The 19,875-nt window shown below is 39.0% G+C and overlaps 1 protein-coding gene across 1 annotated transcript in view; it reads left to right on the top strand.

The window, feature by feature from the left end:
* Positions 1-5,978: 5,978 nt before the first annotated feature.
* LOC104464418 (transcription factor EC-like) overlaps positions 5,979-19,875 on the top strand; it is a gene marked incomplete at its 3' end in the record, with an annotated part of 32,890 nt that continues 18,993 nt past the window's right edge. Inside the window, exon 1 of the mRNA XM_010077115.1 lies at positions 5,979-6,167. Within this exon, the coding sequence (XP_010075417.1) occupies positions 5,979-6,167 (189 nt within the window). The remainder of the gene's footprint in view (positions 6,168-19,875) is intronic.

The raw sequence follows: 19,875 nt of genomic DNA, 5'->3' as shown, positions 1-19,875 counted from the left end.
GACCTCAGAGAACAGAAATTTTTTATTTCTTTTTTTTTTTTTTTTGTATTCTCATTATTACAGTATTTTCCTTTTTTTTTTTTTTTTTTTTTTTGTTATGAAATTTTGGACATGGAAGTATTCCTGGCATGAATATCAACACAGAAATGTGATCCTTTCCTTTTGTTAACTACAAGACTATTTGTAGAAATTGTCTATATCTACCTCCTGATTCAACAAAGATCCTTTCAGACAAAAATGAAGAGTGGGGAGGTGTGGGGAGAAGAAAAATGAAATGTTTAAAAATAATTCTCATTTCTACATGTGCAATAAAAGTACTAGACAACACGCTTGTAAATGAAGAGACAAGCATGTGGGAAGGAAAACAGGGTTGCTAAGGCCAGTGACCTCTACAAAGAATGAAGAAGACAATTGCAAAACATTATCTGTCCAGTTCACAAATCTTCTTCAGCCTCTGTTGTACAAGCCTGAGTGAAAACATTTTAGGCAAAGCTTTAAAAGAACCTGGAGGACTGTACAAAAATGCCAGGAATTGGATTAATTGGCATAATACAAGGTGGCTGGGCACAGTTGGGGAAAGTGTCAGTGTAGGGAGAATCCCCACCAAGTAAGACTGTCTGTGCAATTAGCTATCTGAACTCTAACCCTTCCAGAATAATTAATGAATAACAGAGGGGATCAAGACAAAGACACAAAGTGATTTGGTGGGTGCTAGCAAGTAATACATCAAAGAATGTTGGTAATTGGCCCTGTGGCTTTCATTCTTTGCCCTATTTCTTTCAATTCATTGACTCAAAATAATGGGTTCAGGTTCATTATCAACAGGTTTTAGCTGCAAGACCACAACACTTCAACAAAGCTATGATTGTAGCAGTGCTGGTGGCTAAGTTGTAGACTGTAGCACACTCCCTTGAAAGGGAAAGTAGGAGCAGAGTCATAGGCTTTGTCTTACATGAAACAGTTGGTATTCACGAATTTGCTCTGAGTTTTCTAAGACTTGGTGTTCACTGAGGTTACAATGCTGGAATACAGTTGGTATGGGCAGGTATGTATAATTCCACTTCAAAACCTACTATAGCAGCATCATCTATATTCTGTTCCTTCAGCTGTAAGAAATGAAATAGAATTCTTGACATCATATGTCACATGTACAGGACACTATTTGCATACTAATGGAGACAATTTGGAGGCTTTTTTCTTCCCTATTTTGGCAACATTGCAGTAAAAGGAAAATTGTTTATTTTCAATCTGTTAAAATATCTTTCCGATCTGCAAAATTTTATTTGGGGGTTTGAGGGGTTTTTTTGGCCAAAATCTGAAATGGAATCTCCACTGTTCTGTTTTGTTTCTAGTGTAAATCCTGTTGTAAAATGTTGATTCAATTAATCGGAATAGCTTTTCATAAAGAGTAGAAGAAGCAGCAGAATATTGGAGCAGTCATCTTCAATGTGTGAATGATATGTGTTTTTGCTCTGATCTTTCATTTTGCCATGATTGTTTCTCCCTATTTACAGGCTATAGCATATGTTGTTTGTTATTTTACACCATCACATTAAATACAATTGCATTTACAGTTAAAAACTTTATGGCACCATGGTTAAAAGCTGCCCTTTTGGTTTAGTATTTGAGAAACTTGAGAAGTGGTTTAAATTTTAGAAGCATGCTAATGAGCACAAATGGATGTAAAATTATTTTTCTTTTAAGTTAAAAGACACTGTTTTGAATTTGGGTTCATAGCAAGTATGCAAAATGCCATATATATTTAAATCACCAAATTGTGCTCCATATTCTTATGGAGAACACTCTAAAAACTTCTCATTACCTCTGAGAAGTCTGTCAGGAGGTAGCTGCTGGTGTGACTATTGGCTGATCTGCATTATATCACTGTCTTTTTGAAATAGCTTGAACAAAATTTATGCAAAATTACACTTCAGGAGGACTGTATTTTGTAATTGTGAATAATAAATTAGAATCTTGAATAATAATAAAGTTAGATAAAAAATTTCTGACAAAAATAATGGTATTTCATTTTGATCTTAGTCACATTCCTGAGAATGACAATTATGCATGAAATATTTAAATAAAGGTATGATATACAAGTGTGTAAATACAGTTATAAATACGATGCATGACCAGCAGCCTCCCCTCCTTTAAATGTACTAACACGGTTTAAAATAATGTTGTCACCAATCTGTGTGTAGTAGTTCTTTGCTGTTATCTTCTATCATGCAGATTCATCCTTTAGAATATGTGCCTTATCCATAACTTTGTACATGCCATGGACAAAAGTATTCCGGTTTGGCAAAGCTTTTTTAGCACATATTCTAAATTGAATAGCTGTTTTTGATAAATTCTAAGTAACACTTCTTGGATTTTTTTTTTTTAATTTTAAATATTTGTAGTAGGACACTGCTGATTACTGGGAACAATGCTACAAGCCTAGTGTGACAAAGCTGTTAGGCAGGTTTGCTTTCCCCTCTCCCTGATTCCAGCTGGTTTTGGTAGAGGTTTCTTGTGTAAATCTCTGCATGACTTGGACAATATACGAAACACTTTGAGACAATTTCAAGATTGTTGTTCTTTTAAGTTCAAATTCTCGTTCTTACAGAGGCTTTTAATAGCACTGAGGAAGTCTTTTCCATCTGTTCACATTGGAACAAAAATGCCATAAATATTTCATCTTCACAATAATTAATGTTAAAGATGGCAAACAGAAAACTGTGATTTTTTTAGTCTTGCCACTGTTATATGTTGTTAAAATAAATATATGAAAACTATTTGTATTCTGAAGAGCCACACTCACAGTACCTTCTGTCACACATATAATTCAAGATCCTGAGTTGACAAAATACTGGTTGATCTTGTCCCAGAGGTTCTCACAGTTTTTCAGAAAGTTGCTCCTTTTTTTTGTATAATTTTACCTTCAAGTGCATAACAATACTTTGGGGGAGAAGGAAAATCGTTATTAAAAATACACACAGACTCGATCAAAATAACTTTGATGGCTAGAATGATGAGAACAGTCATTCTCTTCCTTTGACAGGTATTTTTTGGTCTGAGATTTGAGGGCACCAATATTGATTTAGAAAGCTCTGTGGCTCAATTTTAAATGAAATGTAAAATTTTTCCATTTTCTCACCTATCAACCTCCATAAAAGAGCAGCTGCTCTTGCAGGGAAAAGTGCTATTCTCACTTTGAGTATCACAATGCATTTATGATGTGGGGCTTATCTAAACAGCCCCCCCTTTATGTGAATAGGAAAGAAAGCCTATCTTTGTTTGGGTAGGGGTTCTGATTGTAGCAGCTGGATACATGTTCGGACCCTAGGCTGGGATGTGGGATCTGGACCCTCTTGAGGGCATCCGTTCCAGCAGGCACCTCCTGCTTTTCTCCTTTCTCCTAGAAGTGACAATGGCAGACGGCTAGTCCTTGCTCTCCCCCTCTTGCAAGCAACTGCACCCCTCGCCCTGACATCTACTCCTTCTCCTCTCCAGAGAGATGGCAGCAAGCTGAATGTGCCTGGGCAGTTGCTTGGGCCCTTTGTTATCCCACAGAAAGTTTCCCAGAAACACACAAGTTGTTTATAGTTGCTACCTCTGATGATGAAAATCACTCTTACATGCTGAAAATGGTTTAGGTTTGATAGCAGAACTACCTCTATATGAGAAAGGCAAAGAAAGAGGGGCCCAGGGACGGTCCTGTCTCTCAAACACCTTCAGTTCCTGTGTTTTAGTGAGAACAGGAACAGCTCCAGGCTTTTAAGGACATTTAGCAGAAAAGAATTAGAATATACGTCGTTGTGTTGTTTTCTAATAGAAAGTGTTTGAAAGCTGCAAGGGAAAGGGGAGTCTTGGCTGCTCAAGGTCAGTTCCAGTTTCAAAACCTGACCTCCTTCGAACAGGAGTCTCTCTGCCTAGTGTTTCCATAGGAAGGGACCCTGGGGGCTGGATCCATGCTGGCCTGTGATCAGGGAAGTGCTGAGCTTCTGTTCAAATCACTGTTTCCTGAAAAAAAGGCATTTCAGCATATCCTTAGGTGTCTTTGACTAAAACCTGGATGTTTTCTAGAATAGGATCTTCATTTGGCTGCCATTATGTGCCTGAATATTTCAAAGGCTGTAAACTTAGCAAAATCTGGACTCTTCTTAGATATGATTTTATTATCTTCAGTTGATGTGATTTCATCGTTTCTGTAACAGTAAAAAAAAGGAAATGTTCACAGCTTGGGGAGGGGAAGGAGCAGACCCCTCTTATCATTAATGTTTGCACTTTCTCAAAAAGTGCATTCCTTAAAAGAATAAGGAATCGCCTCTGGATCTCAGGAAAAAGGGTGGCAGGATGCTGGAGTGCATAGGGATACAAAAAGAAGAGTCCTGATTAACCATTTCCCATGGAAATCAGGGAGGTGGAAGACAGAAACAACAGCAGACACATGACAAGAATGTCATATTAGATGTTATATCTGCTAAGGTGTCATTGGCCAACCAAGAAGAGTCTCATCCATCTTTCCTCTCTCCCCTAAGGCCAGGCCTTCCTTTTCCATCCCCTTTGCCACCCTGATCTCCTCCATGATGGTTTTATATCAATTACCAGAATTTTCTCTGGCTGGAAGTCCAAACAGGTTTTCTCAAGAAAAAAAAATATCCTGTGAAGGTTGACTTGTTTGTGGAGCTTTGAGTCCACCTCAGCTTTCAAGGTCCCTGTGGGGAGCCAGGCTGTCCCTGCCCAGAGCAGAACTCAGGTAGAAAGCAAGTGCAGGTCCTGCAATTTTTTTTAAAGTTTTGCAATGCTGTGAGAATAACAATGGCATCTTCAGCAGATTTAAGAGAAAACAACTCTGTTTCAGTGTCCAATGTGGACAGTGTTTGAGTGTTTTATCTCTGTCTGATGGTTTTGTCCCTGTGTAACTTTTTGCCATATTGTACCTCTTTCTTGCCTGGTGAGATCAGAGGCATTATTCACTGCTCTCAGTATTGTTACTAAAAATTGGGAGCTGCCTCAGCCCCTTTGCTTTTTGTTTTGTGCAATGCACCAAAAAGCTGATCATGAGCATGAGATTTTTCAAAGTGTTTTAGCATCTTTCAAGTGAAGAAAAATTAAAACAGGAAAATACTGTACTAGTTATAGCTCATAAGTCATTGCTTGTGTATCCCAATTCTTGCCTCTCATGAAGGGTTAGATGAATCCTTTACTCTAACACTACACAGACAATTATACAACGTGAGAGAAAATGGGAGTTTGACAAACAGGACTTGGGGATGGAGCTCCCACCTTTGAAAATATTTGAATGTGAGGATTCAAATACGTCCATACAAGCTACAGCAGTGATAAAAACTGAGCTTAAAAGAGACAAAATTGCCTCCCTCAAGGCTTTAGCATATGGGCACTACTTTAAAAATAAAATGGCTTTGGGGACTTAGTGTGATTTCAAGTTATTCACAATTTGGAGGAAATCACTGCATTACAAGAGCCTACCCTGATTACAGAACTTTTTAATCTCAATCCAAGATAAACATGTCTTCAATACCACATACACCTGAGTTGCCCTTTTAAAAACCCAGAACCTTGATCCATATTCAGGGATTTTTTTCTTGAGTCTCCCTGCTGTGATGAAAGAGTCATCTCATCTCGTATTAATTTTGTCTCGGTACATGGAATATTATGCTGTAGCTTTTGGGGCAGGTTTTCTCGTATATTTCCAAGAATTGTAAAGCTGTTAAAGTAATAGCTAAAATTTGCACCTCACTGCCAAAAAACATGTTTTGTTTGTGAGAGGAAGGTGGTGTTACGCAAACTTTGCTGTGAGCAATAGTCTTTAACAGCCATCGAAAGTCAAACGTAGAACCAAATTTCTAGTAGTTCCTTAAGAGGCAAACCTTGCCCCCACCCTTCATGGAGAGGGAAGCAGGATCTGTGAAACCCCCAGCTGCTCACTTCCCTCGGCATTGCTGACCTCCAGCCACATCTACCACCGCGGTATGGGTAAGGAGCCAGGGGGTGAGTACGGGGACAGGCAAGTACCTGCCTCAGGGATCGTTCTGCTTCTCAGTAGTGGGAACAACCAGCTGGTAGGGTCTGGCCTGGGTTCAGAGACCATGGGAGCAGGTGCAGGGCTTCAGAGCGGCGGTGGCAGCCCTGGGGACAGCCCAAGTGCCCGTGCCAGCCTGGTGGGCAGCTCCCTGCTTCCTGGCTGGCGTGTGCCAGAGTAGCAATGGCACAACAGGGCTTAATTGTGTGGTCACTAATAATTTATTTTAATGCTCATATTTCAACGGCTGCTGAACTTACAGTGTGTTTTTGTGGCAGGAACTGGTTGGTTAAAAAGATATTTTCAATGCCATCTAGATTTGGACCACATTACAATTAAACTATTGTACTTCTGCAGCCATAGCATTGCACCATAGCTAACCGGGTTTAAGTTAGAATATTAACTTAATAAAGTACTTTCTAAGGAGACAAGAAGATTTCATTTCCCTGTTTCATAAAATTAAATTTCTTGTACTTTATAAAACAGTACATGCTCTTTATTGCTTATTTACACAAAGCTTCTGTTGAGTTCAGGGCAAGTGTTGCTGACAAATTCAGAACAAGACTGTATTCAAATAATACTTACATCACACCACGTGTTTCCATTATGCAGTCTACCCTTTCCCTTTGTTATTTTATATTTAATTATGAAATAATTTTTAGAACTATGGGGACTTTAACAATCATGTATGTACAGATGCTAAGTCCATGTATGTGGATGTATAGACAGTTATATTCATTCACAGTTAAACCCTCCACCATAAAAACTTGGTTCTAAATATAGACAATTTGTCCCCAAGGGAAAGGAAAATAAAAACCACTGATCTAAGGAAAAAAAACAATAATGCCCCTCTGTGCCCCAAACCTATAATTACTATTTGGTATCTAAAGAATTTAATCACACTTGGTATTTTTGCCTCCACGGTCATGGACAAATCTCTCAAATTTGGATGTCCAAAATGTAGATGAATTTTCAAAGCCTGAAAGTGATTTAAGAGCATGGTCTACAATAAGAGCAGTGGGGTCTTGCATTCTTGAGTCACTTTTGTGGTTCTCACAAGAATATCCTGAATGTATAATTTCACATCAAAGTCAATATGTTCCCTGCAATGCCGAAGGGAGCAATTGACTTTTGGAGAGCTATACACAAAGTTATTCCAGTACTGCCGTGGCAACTGACAGGATTGAGTGCTAATTCAGATGTCTAATTTTAAATTAAAGTAAATTTAAAAATCTAGACTTATTTATCCCAAGTCATATTATAAAGCTGCTCCCAGTTAGCCCATCTTACCTGGGTCATTCTAAAAGTTTGACATCTGGGCTAAGCCAGTTATCATTGTGGAGAAGCAAGATCTAACACGGAGTAATCAACACACTGTTTTAGACATAATCAGGACACAACTCCCTAATTTAAGCCAAAACTTGTATTCTGGAATGGGCATGCATTTGTGTGGAAGAAACATAACAAAAAAAAAAAAAACCAAGGTTAGATTTAAGACCCATAGCATGCTCCTCAACCTCAAGAATGCCCAACACCTTTGCAGAGTGGGAGAAGAGAAATCTGACCACCAGTCTTGGGGAATAACACTTACTAGAGATGCACTTATGCACTAGGCTCCAGGGTAACTTGTCGTGTTGGACGAATGCAGGCATGAGTATGTACACAATTGTACACGCAAAGAAAATTAGTGCAAATTAGAAGTTTCTAAACCAGGTCAGTAAAAGGTGAGGTTTGCCCTTGAGCTGTGCTTTGCGTTGATGTGTTGTGTTTTAATCTGTCACTCTGAGTTCCTTCACCTCTATAGAGCTGTACTGCCAGTGCACAAGACTGTAAATTTTCCCTAGCAAATGTTTTCCCTGCACCAAAAGAGAAAAGGAACATCTCTGTCAGGATCCTTTTGCACAAAGGCACAGGAGGATTGTGTCACCAGAGTGCTGCAAAGCCACCTTGAAGCACTAAGTTGTGAGCAAATGATCAGAGGCCCAGGATTTCTTTCATGGTCATTCTGTTACTTTTGGAAGCTTCTTGGGACTGTACCAGTGTGTTGCCTATCTAGATAATAGGTAATCCGGGCTGAGCAATGTTGTGGTCATATCTGCCTGCAACTGGCCTTCTTCCAAGGGACAGACTCTGCTGAGTTGTGAAAGCAGGGGAAGCAGCACAGGGCGGCAGGCTGTTGTCAGCACAAGGCTGGGAACTGAACAAACTCTTTCCTGCAAGTGATAATTATACCACAGTTCAGTAAAGGAGCACTTGCAAAACCAGGCACAGCCGAGTGCAAAATGACCTTGCTGATCAAGCATCCATACCCATTGGGATCTATTAACTTTTAGTCTCACCAGAGACTATATAGGTGTGTTCAAAACCTATTGGTTTGATGTTTCTTTCAGGAAAAAATTAAGTGTAGGCTAAGGGGAAGCTGCTTCTCAAGTCTCGGACTCCACATGTCGTAGGAAATACTTGTCATTTTGCTCAGTTTCGCATGATGTCTCCAAGCACCCCCTCTTCAGAGGGTGTTCAGTGCAGCTGCTCCCCTTTGCATAAGTGGAATCCCCTACTTCACCTCCCTGCATGGCTGCATGGGCTGCAGCAGCTTTAGGGGATGAAGGGAGATATTGCAGCACAAAATCATTTTCCCCTTTTTGGGTGTTTAATGAATTGTGACTTTGAAATGAAGAGTAAATCTGCTCAACTAAAGCAAATCCAACCAAATTCAGGAAAAACTTTACTTAGGTTGTATTAAGCGTCTAAATGGCCACACAGGTTGTATTAGAGACACTTAACCTGCTCTCATGTCCGTGACCAGAAGTTGGATGTCTTAGCCTGGATTCAGGAGACCTCTGTGCAGTCCTCGAGTAGCTGTCTACGGCTGATCAAACAAATCACCTCCTGGAGATTTCTCTCCAGTAAGAGGATCATCTCAAGTAGAGATGTCTAACTTTGAAGCGTCTAAACTTGGGCAAGATGAATTCTGTCAGCTGAAAATGCATGTCAAGAAATAGGGCTTCCCTTGAAGAATGTATCATTTATCTGGGGAAGGGCAGCAGAAGGACAGTACAGAGAGGTGGTAGGAATTGTCCAAAGTGACCCAGAAGGGAATACACCCTTGCTGTCCTGGGACAAAGTTCTTCACCATTTATCTTGGATCTATTTCAACCTGGTGTAAATTATTAGTTATGCTGCACTCCTTCAAATTTCCTTGTTAAGTCAGAATCTTAAGCAACAGCTGAAAGCTTGAGGGTGGTGAAGGGGAGAAGGAAGGATGAGAGCAGACTTCTCACACTTCACAGCCTAATCTGAAAAAAGGAAGTGCTGAAAGTTTTGCAAGATAATCAGACCCTCAAAAAAAAGTTCAGCCTACTTTGCAGCCAGTTTCAGGACCAGTTTCATGGATGCAGTGAGCCAAATGCAGTTTGGCGACTGACTTTACTGTAGCTGCTCTCACTTGTACTGATGTGAAAATGGCCAAATAAACAAGGGAAACTTTATTTTGTCTGATTATTATATAAACTGATGATGACAGTACTGTAAGTGGAAATATCCTTTGGATAACTTTTAACTTTTTTTCTTCTTAATTTCCATTGGCTAAATGTAATCAATATGCCTGATAAACATGAAATATTCTTTTAGTTCTATTATTTTGCAGAAATGCAATTGCTTTAGATGCATCATAGGTAGTATGGGAATGAAAATACAAGGGCTCAGCGGACTATATTGACAGTCTTCAGCATTAGAGGTGTTCCACACTTGGATAAAAAGGAGGGAAAAGTAGAAACAAAATGAAAGCAGGTTCAAAACCAGGAAATTCACCATGGCAGACTCAAAAGAGGAGAATTAGGAATGATTTGTAGAATGAAATAAAAAGAAAGATGTTGATAAAATTTAAAACCAACAGCATTCCAGATGGTTACCTAAACACAATTTAACCTGTGAATCAAATAAATTTTGCCTCCCTGTTCTAAAATGAGTCTTCTAATGAAAAACTTCAATGTTCTTTTTCATCTTAACTTTCCTCAATCTTCAGTCTCTGGGCTTGACATCTATTTAAAAAATGTCTAAAAATAGGACAGTGAAATGTAATGACTTTGAGCAATAATGGCATGACTCAGACTACTTTTTCTTAGCGTCAACTGTCGACTCAAACTTAGGGTGGCCTCTGTTCAGTTTTAATTGCTAATGTTGGGCTTTATTTCTTGCAGAACTTTGGTAAAGACAGCTCAAATTTTTGTTGTATAAATTATGAAGCCATATAAACTTTAATTAAAGGGATCCAGATACTCAGCTACTATATCTCAGGATTTAATGAAACGAGTTATAACAATTCATGATCTCAGTCAATGTGACCAGAACACAAAGATAAAAAAGGTCATTTACCTTACTCATGTGAGATAACTCCCAAACTGTATAACTGACAGCATCTGTAGCTCACTGACATTAATATACTTAATGATGATGAAACTAAGCCTTTGCACTACAGTGTGGGAAATTTTCAAGTTCTGCTTCCATGCACGTTGCAGGACCTTTAGGGAAACATAATTCCCACTGCTAGTAACTGGGTGCTTGAGGCACCTCAAGGAGGGGTGTCTTGAGGTGGGTGGTGATAGGTGTGAGGCTGGCATCACAGTAAGAGGAGCTGTTTCCCAGCCTATTTAGGGAACCACAGGCAACTGAGATTTACTCTGCCACATGTGTGTGAAGTGCCTCTGGGGTGTTTTCTGCTCCTTCTCAGAGCAGATGATGTTGGGATTGCTGCTCAGAGCACCCACGAGCTGTTCATCAGCTGGAAAGAATGTTACTCTTTCTTAAATGAATCCCTGAGGAAAGGCAGAACCTAAATATTGGCTATCTCCTCTGAGGAGTAAATCATTATGGAAGTTCCTGTGTCTTCAGCAGGTAAAGGGAGTGTATGTGTTACCTAAATGCCTACAGATCTTTGATCAGGTCTGCAGTTTCTCATGCATGTACAACCAAATATAAACAGCAACAGGAATTTTAGTTTATCTTTGTGGTTACTAACATGATAGCAAGTTGATATATTCCTGCTTTTTAACTAAACTGAATCATTCAAATTTGTCTTCTTCTTTGACATGCACAACCCCTGTTCATTCTGCAAAATGCTCAAAGAGTTAAATTAAAGATGAAATAGAACTCAGGAACATGAAGGAGAGCCTCCCCATATTTAAATGATAAGTCTTGGTTAGATCCAAACTGTAGATTTCCTGTTACATTTAATAATATAACCTCATACATATTGATAAAACTTAATTATTGTAGATTCAATTTTTGGAATTACCATAATTATTTATGTCAGAAAATAATTGAAACAATTCATGTTTGTTTGTCTGAATATTCTTTAAAGTTGAATATTTTTATGCACATTTTTCTATCTTTTTTCACATTAATTAAAAAAAATCTTCTTTCATGTTAGTTCTACTGACTTCATTATTTTTCTCTGCATTGCTATTTCTGAATTCATGCCATTGCAATTAGAATTAATTTTAAATTTTAGTTGAGGAGAAATCATGTTACATTTGTATGTTAGGGAGCCATGCCAAGAATGTGTGACAATGAGGACAATCAGGATCTCACATTTGGAAAATGTCAACAACTTATTAAAAACATCTGTAGAGAGCTCCTGTTCAAAACATCCTGTTGCCCCATTGCTAACTTTCATCTGGAAGTTACCAGTCACTAACTTTCAGCTCAGTGAATCCCATCAGGATTTGGATTGCCTGTAAGGCTGTTCCCATGATCATATAATTTCCCTTCCTTTTCCTGAATACCTGAAAATGGACACCGTTTGGGACAAGTAGATAAATTGGACTATATTTTCCTCATTGTTATGTTAGCTTAAGCTGCTAAACTGAGCCTGATTTGTCCAAAACCCATCGGAACTCAAGGTTAAGTGACCAAACCAAACTCTGATTAGAGATTAATATCTATATATTTAATTCATGAAACAGGATTAAAACAAAGATCCACAATGGTGCTTAGGGTATATTTAGGAATTGATTTTTACTGGCTTCCACAAAAATTAGGTATTTAAAAAGGAGTGATACAACCAAGACATGGAATAGAGCTCTCTTGTTCTGATGACAAACACACTGCTCTTCAAATTACACTAATGCCTCTAGAAACTATAATTGGAATTGATGGAAGTGATATTTCAACTACTCCTACAAAGACCAGGATAATATAACATGACAAGGACTAATAAATTGCCAAACTAATGCCATCACATTAAAACTAACAGTGGGATTGAGAGTATGCACAAGAGCTCAACTAAGCCAGGTGTGGTAAAGATCAACACCCAGCTCCTCTTTCTACTGACTCTCATTTCATTGAAGTATTTGTGTCTTTACAGAAGATGAAGTTGCTACCTGCATCCAGGACAAAACAGATTCAGACACTGATCCTAACTTTGTTCTCCATTAAGGGCCTTTTTTTCTCTGCCTTGGATGTCAATGTTATGTTTTAGGGTTTGTTTGTTTGTTTGTTTTTTAAAGGTCTGCATATTTTCAATTGTAGCAGGATTAAACTAAGACAAAATCCAATGACTACTATCATACAGTTCATATTACAGGTCACTTGAAACTATGAGAGTTAGCATGGTAATTGATTTAATTTTGACTAAGAAATTCAAGGCACACTTACTCCCCAGGTGCATGAACAGACGTCTAGGTTAGCACAAGCATGTACTTAATGCTAGCTTCTTGTGACATGTCCGCACATGGTCTTTAATGCCTGACCTGAGATTGTCTTATGTCCAGACTTTCCCCCCCAAGTTCACATTTAGAAACCTAGATGGAAGTGTTTCTGAGGGTGGCCACTGTCTATGGTATTCTGTAGCCCATACAGCTTTCCATGGAGGTGATCTTCCACACTTGTAAGAAGGAGTTAATTTACACTGGATGTCCTAAAGAAAAAGTAAAACATAACTCCTAAAGGACATTAATTTGAATATTTTGCCCTGTTGCCTGTATGAAGTGTATTGATCCACAACTTCAAAAGTGGATGAAAAGCTGGACATGAGCCGGCAATGTGTGCTCACAGCCCAGAAAGCCAATTGTATCCTGGGTTGGATCAAAAGAAGCATGACCAGCAGGTTGAGGGAGGTGATTCTGCTCTGGTGAGATCCCACCTGGGGTACGGTGTCCAGCTCTGGAGTCCTTGTTACAAGAAAGACATGGATCTGTTGGAGCAGGTCCAGAGAAAGGCCACAAAAATGATCAGAGGGGTGGAACGCCTCTCCTATGAGGAAAGGTTAAGACAGCTGGGGTTGTTCAGCCTGGAATAGAGAAGGCTCTGGGGAGACATTACTGTGCCTTTCAATATTTAAAGGGGGCTTGTAAGAAAGATAAGGACAGACTTTTTAGTAGGGCCTGTAGTGATAGGACAAGGGGTAATGGTTTTAAGCTAAAAGAGAGTAGATTCAGACTACATATAAGGAAGAATTTTTTTTATGATGAAGATGGTGAGACACTGGAACAGGTTGCCCGGAGAGGTCGCAGATGTCCCATCCCTGGAAACATTCCAGGTCAGGTTGGACAGGGCTCTGAGCAGCCTGATCTAGCTGAAGATGTTCCTGCTCATTGCAGGGGGGTTGGACTAGATGACCTTTAAAGATTCCTTCCAAACCAAAACATTCTATGATTCTGAGTCTCTGAAGTGATGCCAGAATTATTTCCACGTGTCAGCCAGTGTCCTGCCCCATGTATAACACATGCTGAAGACTAATAGTGTGCTTGCAACTTACGAAACTCCACAATGGAGAAGAAAATCTCATTCCCATAGTGCTCTGTTCAGTCTGTTCATTAGGGCTGTCAAAGTTTTTGCATCTTGTTTTGACTAGGTAGGAATTTAAATAGTGCTTGACCCACCTCAAAGTTTTGACTGCATGAGGAGTTAGTGGCTCTACGTACTTACTTCAGGTATTTGGGTGTGGTTTATTTAGGTATGTCTTATGCCCGTTAAAGCTGTTTTTTGCTGCCCTCCCCTGAGAGAGCTTTTGTCTACAGAGTCCTACTGATGGAAACGTGGTGAGAGTGAGCAGGGAACAAAGCTCATAATTTGAAGCATACAAAGAAGGCAGACTTTTGTCTCACTTTGAGGGGAAAGCTAATTTAGAAATATCAGTAATCATAATAGACCTCACATTTTCATTTCAGGATATAAATAATATATGTTGAAGCCAATAAGATTAATTAATATAAAAAGATGAGAAACTCAAGTGCATAGAGAGTTTTGAGATAAACTGCAAGGCTTTTTTTTTTCTTCTACTTTAAAAGCTCTCTGTGTGTTTGCTTGTCTATAGGAAGGCATGTATGAGAAACAGAGAGAAATACATACATATGTATTTGTGTATTTTGTATATACAGTGTCTATAAATTACAATTTAAGGGTATCATTTCAGTTATTCTTTACTGAACAGAAAGATGGGAAGCAGATTTTGTCTTTTACTGTTGAATAAAGGCCAGCTGTGTTGACCTGGCCTACAGCTTGGTCATTGCCCATTGGGGTATCTGTTACCAGTGCCATGGTAGAACCGGGTCTAAAAAGAGGGACTGTATAGGAAGAATATTTGTGGAAAAGGTCAGAATAAGAGACAAACCCACCAATAATATAGACACTTTGACTTACAGAAAACTGTTTATTAGATTTGTGGTTTTTTTTAATGAATAGAATATTATGAGCTGTTGGAGCAGGTCCAGAGGAGGGCCACAAAGATGATCAGAGGGCTGGAATACCTCCCCTGTGAGGACAGGCTGAGAGAGTTGGGGTCATTCAGCCTGGAGAAGAGAAGGCTTCGAGGGGACCTTATAGTGGTCTTCCACTACCTGAAGGGGGTCTACAGGAAAGCTGGGGAGGGAATTTTTACAGGGCATGTAGTGATGGGATGAGGGGTAATGGATTTAAACTGGAAGAGGGCAGATGTAGATTAGATATAAGGAAGAAATTCTTTACTGTGAGGGTGGTGAGACACTGGAACAGGTTGCCCAGAGAAGTTGTGGATGCCCCATCCCTGGAGGTGTTCAAGGCCAGGCTGGATAAGGCTTTGAGCAACCTGGTCTAGTGGAGGGTGTCCCTGCCTATGGTAGCGGGGTTGGAACCAGATGATCTCTACGGTCCTTTCCAACCCAAACCATTCTGTGATTCTATGATTCTATGATTCTAAATATGTCATTGCAATTTAATTCAGGTCACTCAGTCACAAGGAGGAATTCTGATAAATGTGTAAGAACCAGTTAGAAAAAAAAATATAAATTCATCTTTTGAATGCTCTGTGCTCTGGGACAGAGCTCTCATCTGTAAGGGAGGGTGGAAGGGGAAATGACTAGCAAATGTGTTCAAGTTAGGTTCAGCTCAGCTGTGTGAGCTCACCTCTCTGTGTACCTGAATTGATAATTCCCTCATTTAAAAATGAAAAACAGCCTTTGCAGGGCAAGTGAAAATGCCAGAGAGAGCCTTTTTCTTAAAGATCAGCTTATCTGCTCTACTTTCTCTAGAAGGATAGGAGCCACCCTTTAGCAGTCACTGTGCCTTTGTATGTTTGCCATGCCAACCACATACTTGTTCCAGGAATGTAAAACTTCACATAATGTTTTGGATCTAAACTAGCCCATAAATGGACAACACATTTTTTTTTTTTGGTCTCAATCTTATTGGTTGCTATTGTTTCAGAATTCCTACATTGAAAGATGCAGGTCTACAAACATGCTGTAGCTTTGAAAAATTGTCTGCGTGTATTAGCTAGTCCTTAGCCACGTAGTCTCATTGTGCAAATGCTGCATGAGGTTGTGTGGATTGTAGAGGTAAGCCTCAGTAATTGAATAACTGGTGTTCCAGGTGGAGCCCAAGGTGGGATGCAAGTATTTGCAGTGTCTGCGTGCCTTCTTCCTACATCTGTCTCACTTTCATGAGCAATACAATTCACACACAATTACATTTTTTCTGTTAGAGAAGCTGAACAGTTGGTGCCAGCCTACATAATAGCTGGCTATTATAATACCTTCTTTTTTATTAACAAAAGCACTCTGAATATTCATAAAAAGTTGACATTATTTCATTAGCTGTTGCAGGTGTATGAGGAAGCCTACTGAAAAGGGTATCATGCTCTCTGCTGGATATCTGCATGATTGTTTCTAAAACATGACTTCCTACAAGCACGGAGGACCATATAGCAAGACAATTAAATAAGCACTGAATGTGTATTCCCAGTCTCTGTTTCCTGCTCCCTTTCTTGTTAGTTCAGAGCTATATTTATTATTACTTCTTTCATAAATCTGTGAGATCATAATCAAGCTCTCCCATAGACAGACAGAAACGTGCATTTGTAAAATTTCTCAGCCCTTATGCCTTCCTCAGTTTTAACAAAGAGGCTTTTATATATTGGATTTTTACTAGCATTACAGAAACAAGACCTTTAGAGTTTATTTCAAAATAACTGCACTCCAGGAGCTAAAAAATTTCCAGTTATGTTCACAAAGAAGGAAATCTGCTACATTGTAAAGCTGGTGGCTTAACTACTTGTTGATTGTGCCTCCTGAGCAACCTGTGATGTGGGACAGAGCCTGAAATTTTGTTTTGTTTGGAAAATGTATAGTGTGAGGAGTTTCTGGTATATCACAAGCTCTTAGGAGTGACATGGGTACTGAGTGTGCATGCAGCTGCATGGATCGAGCAGGTTGAAGGTGATGGGCTGCCAAGATAGCAGGAGGTAGCTATAAGTGGTGATGAGGGGCTGGAACCCCATTTTATTCCTTGCTTGTGCTCTGCCACCACTTCTCTATGCTGTTATAAAGTAATAAATAAATAATCATAAGGTTTAATGGACAGCTTTGGCCTGATGACATTTTGAGGTGATATAAATGGATGGAGAGCTTGGGGAGCTTGTGATGAGAGAGTTAGGAGGTGCAAAAATCATCTTGTGTTCGGCTCACGGAAGAGATATTAGAAAGAAAGATCCATAAATCTCTGCTGTAGTGAACATTAATCAGTCTGGGGACCTGATGCATATAAGCAAATGTCTTCGCTTTCCCATGAGCTTCAGAGTTATGTTTTCAAGAGTAGTAACTGCTTTCTGAATGTTGGCCTCCTGCCCCAAGATAGTCTTCTGCTCTCTCGCCACGCAGGCATTGCTGCCAGCCTCAAATACACCCTAACTCTGTCACATCCTATACTGAGAAAGAGAGTGCCCATATTCAAAAGCAAATAAAATCGACACAGTAAAGACGAATCATCAGATTTTTTTTTTCTAAATTCTGTGCTTTGCAATAAACCTTCAGCACTTGAGGTTTGTGATTCTGTCCATTATTTCCAAGTCCCTATGCTAATTTATACCCATTGCTTTTCACCTCCATGTGGATTAATATCTGCCTGTGTACTTGAAGCCTGCAGATCCACAGAACATGTTGTAAGAGCTGCAAATCAACAGAAAGCAGCTATTAGCATCCCTATATCACTCTACACAGAGTGACATGTACATGGTTCATCACTGGGGGGGGGTGAAGCAGACACGCAGAGGGAGTGTAGTGATGCTGAACTTTTGTTCTGTCTTCCTTGTCCTTCTCGACCAGAGTTCAATGGGTCCAGAAAATGTAACTGCTGCAATAATGATCCATCAGGAAAAATTTGCAAGAACTAGACCCAGAACAATTTTTTTGCATGTACTCTTCCCATGAACCAAATAGCCAGATCTCTTATTACAGAAATTAATTGTTCCCATGCCTCTCTGTATGTTGCCTTGTTGCTATGAGGGGCAGGCCTACTTCCAAATTCTCAGTATGACACTGTGGGTGAGACTAGGCTATTTTTATATATTTTTATATGTATATATATACACACACACATAACAGAACTAGGTTTTAATCCCAGCTCTATCTGAACTAGTTTTATATGAACTCCCAGTTAGTTTAGCATTAAAACTGCTGAATGGTTATTATCCCCCAATGTACGAAGCCTTTTTGCATATTAATGGCACTGAGCAGTAGTGAAATATTACAGTGGTCAGTGGACTTGCTGGGACCACAAGGTGCAGTGTCTGGGTCTGGGGTTAGCTGGGACTCTTAGCTGACTACTACTAGAGGGACTGGGAGAGGAGCAATGTCATCCTAGGGTAGATTCATAATCTGCATTTTTTTCCTATGGCAGGCTGCAAAAGCCATAAATCTAGACAGAATAGGCAGCTGTGCTCCACATAGGCATTGGAGTTGGGTTTGAGGTGAGACTGTGTATAATTCATTCAGTTCTGGAGTTTTTCACATGGTGATGGTCCTCCTACTTGTATAAACAGAGCTTTTTAAATGCAAGTTTTAGGGATAAATAGGAAACAACAAATAACTTTTTCCTAATAAGTGAAGCCAACTTAGAGATTCTTGAAATACTTTTGAGAAGCAGGGTTGTCAGAAAGATATTTTGTAGACATGTTCCATCATTTCATAACAGACTTCTTCTGAGATACTAGAACTATCTATACTTCTTATTCATTAGGCCAGATCCCAGTACTCTGTTCCTTAACTCTCATACAGGTACAAAAATGGAGAGGAATAAAAAGCCATAGATATATAGATATATAGTGTTGAAGAGACTGACCTCAAAAAATATAAAAGTGTAACTTGCCATCAGGTGTAAGTGGGCTTGACTACCTTTGACTCCACTGCAGCTGCATTGATTGACACAACCTAAAGACCCAAGTCTACATTTTTTTCGACATTTCTCTCATAGTTTTGAAAGCAAAACCACAGTTCGAGTCTTTCTTTTAAAACAAAGAATGCATGTAAAACATGTCCTCGATGTTCATCAGACATACTGTTGAATTGGATAGTCCTATCATTTATAAGCTACATATATTGTTGCTTTAATGCATTCCCTCACTACTTTGATAAAAGCCCTAAGATGTTGCCACTAGTCCTTTGATGTTTCCTTCTGAAGTTACAGTACATTTTTTTTCTTCTCTTCCAAAAAATCTGTTTTGCATAAACATGAACAGGCAAGAGGTTTCTAGTTAAGGACAGAAATAAGTTCTATCAATAAAAGGACAAAATGACTTTTATATACTCTTGAAAAGCCCTTACAGATTAAAAATTAACCTGCATGGGTGTTTATATTGCAAACATATTAAAGAAAACATATTTTTCTAGTTAAAAAAAAAAATAAAACCAGCTTAGGCTGCAGTGAATTTTCTTGTGATGCAATAATTTATTTCATAATAGGTTGTTATAGGAACTCTGGGAGAATCAATCTTATACTGGTAAGAAAAGACTTCCGTGTCTAGTCCTTCTTGTCCATAAACTATCAGTCTACTAACATGGATTATTTGGTTGTCATACAACAGAAATGACTGAATTTTTCTATTAAGCTTCAAAGCCATATTATTATTTTGAAAAATAAAATTGCTTAGCTTGGTTTTTTTGCTGGGAATAAGTAAGGGATTAGTAGTCGTAGGAGTAGTGGTAGTTGAAGCAGAGATGTTTCAACTAAAGGTTCCAGTGAAGAGGAGGTGCCATTGTCCCAGCAGGACTGAAATAATCCTTGCCCCAAAGATATTCTGAAATGAAAAATTTTTAATAATAGCGATAAATAAATATTATTATTCACATTTATCAAGGAAAATATATTAAAAGTTTTGCTCAAGGCCATGCAGGGAAAATGTAGCTAGAGCAGGGACTGAATACACAGAACTCCTGAGAGCTGATCCACTGTAATTTAAATTACTGGCAAGTGTTGTGGAAAGAGGATTTTCTTATGAATGGCATGACTCTTGCTGCATTCAGGAAGAACCCAGTGTAGTGGAACCACAACATGGTCTGGTGATTAAAGAATGTTAACTTAAGCCAAGAAATGACAGT

Source organism: Pterocles gutturalis, unplaced genomic scaffold, assembly GCF_000699245.1.
Source record: "Pterocles gutturalis isolate BGI_N339 unplaced genomic scaffold, ASM69924v1 scaffold21448, whole genome shotgun sequence".
Taxonomy (NCBI): domain Eukaryota; kingdom Metazoa; phylum Chordata; class Aves; order Pterocliformes; family Pteroclidae; genus Pterocles; species Pterocles gutturalis.
Note: the sequence above shows the minus strand (reverse complement) of the source record. Positions and strands in the feature narration are given on the sequence as shown.